The 5085-nt window shown below is 32.9% G+C and overlaps 1 protein-coding gene across 1 annotated transcript in view; it reads right to left on the reverse strand.

Annotated features, from left to right (window-relative positions):
- LOC125865952 (F-box protein PP2-A15-like) overlaps positions 1–3127 on the reverse strand; it is a 4641-nt gene extending 1514 nt beyond the window's left edge. The window contains exons 1-2 of the mRNA XM_049546221.1: positions 2649–3127; positions 1770–1888 (exon numbers count right to left, since the gene is read on the reverse strand). Coding sequence (XP_049402178.1) covers positions 1770–1888; positions 2649–2957 — 428 coding nt within the window. The 5' untranslated portion in view covers positions 2958–3127. The remainder of the gene's footprint in view (positions 1–1769; positions 1889–2648) is intronic.
- Between the last annotated feature and the right edge of the window lie 1958 nt (positions 3128–5085).

Raw genomic sequence — 5085 nt, forward strand, 5'->3', positions numbered from 1 at the left:
GGAGGATACAATAGCTGGGCAGGACAGCCTGTAACAACTCCCCACCCCCCCAAAACACACACACACACACAGAGTGATAGAGGATAACATGAACAGTTCCAAGAGAAGAAAGCTCAGAGTTCATAAACTAGCACGCATTGGAACAAAGAGAATAAAAAGGACAAACATCTCATATCCATGAGATTACCATATATTTCACCCTACAAATTAGCATACTGTTGCAAGCATACCAGTGGTTCAGTTTCATACTCTCAAGAAAGGAGGTTCATTGACAAAAGGCTGAAACATAGAAGCCAACTGTTTTCACTACTCAATCAGCTAGTATCAATCAAAATTAGAAAAGGAATGAGTAAGTTAACTTCAGTTCTAACCAGAAAAATAATTGGACATTTTGAACAGACAAATGCTCCGATAAAATCCTAACAGAGCTTAGTCAAAAAGTCATGTAGCTAGGAAAATAACATCCTAACTACAGCTGATAAACTCATCAATATATCATCTCTTTTACAGCCGAGAATTAAAACTCATACTATCCAGCAGAAGCATTAATGACCTAGGGCCAACATTCTATCTCATTTTTCTTTCTTTTCCCTATTATGTATATTTCTGTCTTAGATCTAATTACTACACCAACATATCAACTGATGAAGAAAAGCCACGTAAACACACTCGGAGTCAAGGGAGCATGATTTCTTTAAAGAGGGAAAATGGAGAATATTTTACAAAACTGGTTCAATGCATGGATTTGCTGTTTTCTTGTCTCCGTCAGGGGGGGAACACTTTCAGATCCTTTTGAGAACATTGCTTCAACAATTTCTCAAATGGATGCAAAATGGCATCGAATAACTTCATTTCATGTTTCAGTTCATTTAGGAATATACCATGGCTATGGGAGGCAAAGAAGAAGAAAGAGGAAGTGTCATGCATGCACTGAGCATTCTAATCCATCACCACATTTGCATCTAACTAATACCATCTAGCACATACGTTCACACACTCTGTATATTTGCTACAAAAGATTGATCAAACTTTCCTACCAAGTACAATTGCATTTGGTAGAAAGAAAAATTAAAAGCAATCTACTGATAACTCAAAGCAGGCATACAGGCAGGAGGGTATAGAAAGTCGAGCAGTGTCAACACAATATATTGGAAGGCAAATCAGAGTGTTTGCCAGTTAAGAATCCGCTCCAGCATTGTCTATTTGTCAGGTTTAATGAGAGAATGAGCTTGAAGTTTAATAACTACTACTCTAATTGAGTTAACTTATATTCATTTTCACCTCATGGTGAATACATAAAGCCTTGTTTTCACATGTCCCCAAGGGATTGGTCTGGTGATTGAGGCAAGGGAGTAACAACTTGGAAGTTTTAGGTTCAAATTCAACACTTGGTTTGAGTCAATCTGCCCTAACCTAAGTAGGGATGGTTACCTTGGCAATGTGTGCTTGTGGACTATAATTACTATAAAGTTTGCCGAGTGGATTAGACAAGGTGTCCATAAGTTAGCATGACCAATAGTTTTATAAATCAAATAAAGAACATTAAAGAAAAACTCATTTTCACATGTATTGCTCATAAAATATTATCCTGTGATGCATGGGAAAATGCCAATGATATGTAGTCCAACTCACTGCAGAAAGAAACTAGTTCTTAGTATCATCTCATAAGAGGATATAACCATTTTAAAACTCCAAAATCATTTTATATCAATGCAACAATAAGCTTAATAATGACATTGTTACACATAGTTTCAACCAATTAATCTAACCTTGATTCTTCTGTAGGAAACCAGTTCCAGTGTCTCCTGTCTTCCACATTAGTTATCAACATTGCTTTCGAGGAGATTGACATACAAATCTTTCCACTTATTCTGTCCAACCATACCTCCTGCATTTTGTCCCCCCGTCAAAAACATACAGTTTAGTGAGATCAAACATCACTCCAAAATATTGTTGCTACAAGTTCACCTCATAAAACATAGCAAATTCAACTTCATAAAAAAGATCAACTTATTCCTCAAACGTCCCTTTCCAGACCTTAAGAGCAAGTGTGACGTGAAAAGCACTACGCAGAGAATTAAGCCGTGGGAACCTCAAATTTCGCAATCCCTCCCAATACAAGCAATTGAAAAAAGTACCATCCCCCAAAACCTATAATCATAGCAAGCTGGCCTAGACTCCATCTTTATCAATTTAGCAAAACAAAACATAATTATAGTTAGCCAACACCACTCATCCATTTGCTCATAAAAGACATGGGAAAGAAGGAACTAACAAAAGAATAAAGATATGGGCAAATAACGCATCAGCGATAACACTGTTTCACAATCGAAAAGAAGCAAACTTGGAAGCTAAAACTTGAACATTAACCACTGTTCAACCACTGAACAGAGATTCTCACTCCAGCTCAACTTGAAAGCTAAACTTGAATACTACATACATAGCATCATTTCTAACATCAAAAACAGTCTCAATCTATGACAGCTGCAGGAAAAACCAACATCAATTTTGACCCAAAACCCCCATTAAACAAGTATTTACTTACCACCAAAACTGAAAATCCTTTAACCTTCCAAAATGTATAAAAAAATGTCAGCACAAACTAAAAAATAATGTAGAATTAACGAACTTCACAAAAATCTACATGCCTTATTGCCATCATCAAACGGCACGGAACGAGCGAGGAAAGCAAATATATCTTTCTTAGAGAGCCCGTCGTAATTTTGCGGAGGCAAAAGGTCGAGTAAGTGGTGGTAGTTAGACGGAAGTTTAGATTCCCAAACAGCATCAGAAGAAGCGGCACCACGAAAAGCGCGATTAAGCCGAGCTAGATTACAAATTTCAGGTGGATTTAGGTACATAAACACACACGCCACGCAATTTTCCGGTATATCACCGAGTCCCGGTCTGCCGTTGGTTGACCCGTTTTCCGTCAGGTTGGATAATGATGCGCCCATGCGATTATGGAACTTTTAGCTTTGAGAAGTAAGAGGGCAATTGTGTCAATTCATGGTCTATCACGGTGGTGATGCGGTGGCCGCCGGTGAGGTAGAGTGGTGGAGGGATGGCTGAGAACGGCCGAGTACGGAGGTGATTAACAAAAAATATTTTCTTAACTACTCATCTCTGATCTCCGTTAGTCCTTTTATTGAAGAAATAAATATACTTTCCATATTTTTATTTGGGTCAATTACATTAAATACTTCTACAACATAATTCAATTTCAGATTTATTTTTTATATTTTAAAATCAAACATTTATATCTTTTGTATAAAGAGCACTCCCGATAAGATTTGTTTGTAATTAAGTATATTAAAATATAATTACTAAACGACAAATCAAAACTCTAATATATTTACAAAATTTTAAAACGAAAATATTCATGCCTTGATTTAAAAATTTTAGTATTGTTGAGATTATTATTTATCTTTAGAAACTCACAAAAATTATTGAATGAGATATATCAATTATTAGTAATAACTTTTAACATACTGAAAGTTTTTTCATGATTAAATCATAGTATATGAATATTTAGTGTAATTCACAATTTTTTATTCTTAGAAAGATATGTGCAAATTTTTATTTTTATTTTGTTTGGCTTTTAAAAAACAATAATAATAATAATAATAATAATAATAATAATAATAATAATAAATAATAACAATATACTCAACGAAATTTCATAAATAAAATTTGGGAAGATAGAATTAGGGGTGTTCACGGTTTGGTTTGGGTCGGTTATTGGTTAAAACCAAAACCAAACCAACTTAATCGGTTTTAAAATTATCAAAACCAAACCAAACCAAATATAATATACATTTATCGGTTTGGTTGTTTTCGATTTTGGTTTGGTTTGGTTCGGTTATTCGGTTATTAACCATACATAAAAATAAAAGAAACAATTTATTCAAAACGTGAAAAAAGTGACAACAATCCATTCAAACAAAAAAATACTTAGAATGACTGGCATTACAGAACTTTCGATTATTGAATTTACTGAATAAAACTTCAAAATTCACTATTTTGGCATAGAAGGAAGAGACAATGACATTTTCAGTCCCACAAAGAATTTTCATAGACACTCATATACATGAAATCAATAAGAAAAATGTTCTCACCTTCGACATTTTTTTTTTCATAAGTAAATTATAAATAAATTTGATGAAACATATATAAAATCTTTAAAATTGTTTATGAATATAATATATTATGTATGTATAATAATAAAATTTATGTATATAACTTGTTGGTTCGGTTCGGTTCGGTTATTTCTTAGATTTTTTCCAAACCAAACCAAATACTATCGATTCTTAACAATCTAAAACCAAACCAAACCAAAACCCAAATTAAATCGGTTCATTTAATCGGTTTGGTTTGATTTTTCGATTTGGATCAGTTTTTATCCAAACCATGAACACCCCTAGATAGAATATACGTCTACCTTACCACTATTTCCTAAAAATAAAAAAATTATAACGAAAGACCCTAAAATAAAGTGCAACGAAAATATCGGATATGAAGTTGCTAATAAAAAGGGACACTCTGTTTACAGCTAGCACCACTAGTAAACAAAAATTGGAGGGATATTATAGTACGTAGAACATGATTATGCAACACAACCATAAAAAGTTTTGATATAAAAATTTAGTATTTCTCTTTTTTATTTTTGTTAATAGTTTTGGATAAATTATATCTGGATTAGTATTACCATCATCCACTTTTAATTGTCATAGTTTTCCTTTTTATATGTAAAAAATTGAAATTTATACTCCCTTTGTCCCAATTTATGTGACACTTTTCGTTTTTCGAGAGTCAAACAGTTTAAGTTTGACCAGGAATTTGCGCATCGAATCTTTGATTTTTTTGAAATAAAATTTATATATTTGTAAACTACGTAAAAAGTATTATAAGTCACAATAATTGATAATTCAAAATGCTTAAAAGATCTATGAATAATTTACGGTCAAAGATAGACATGTTTGAATTTCGAAATCCGAAAAGTGCCACATAAAATGGGATGGAGGGAGTAGTACTTTTTGTACAATTTTTGAATATCTAAATTTTTTGTTTAAAATATCAAATTAA

Source organism: Solanum stenotomum, chromosome 5 (genome assembly GCF_019186545.1).
Source record: "Solanum stenotomum isolate F172 chromosome 5, ASM1918654v1, whole genome shotgun sequence".
Classification (NCBI taxonomy): Eukaryota; Viridiplantae; Streptophyta; class Magnoliopsida; order Solanales; family Solanaceae; genus Solanum; species Solanum stenotomum.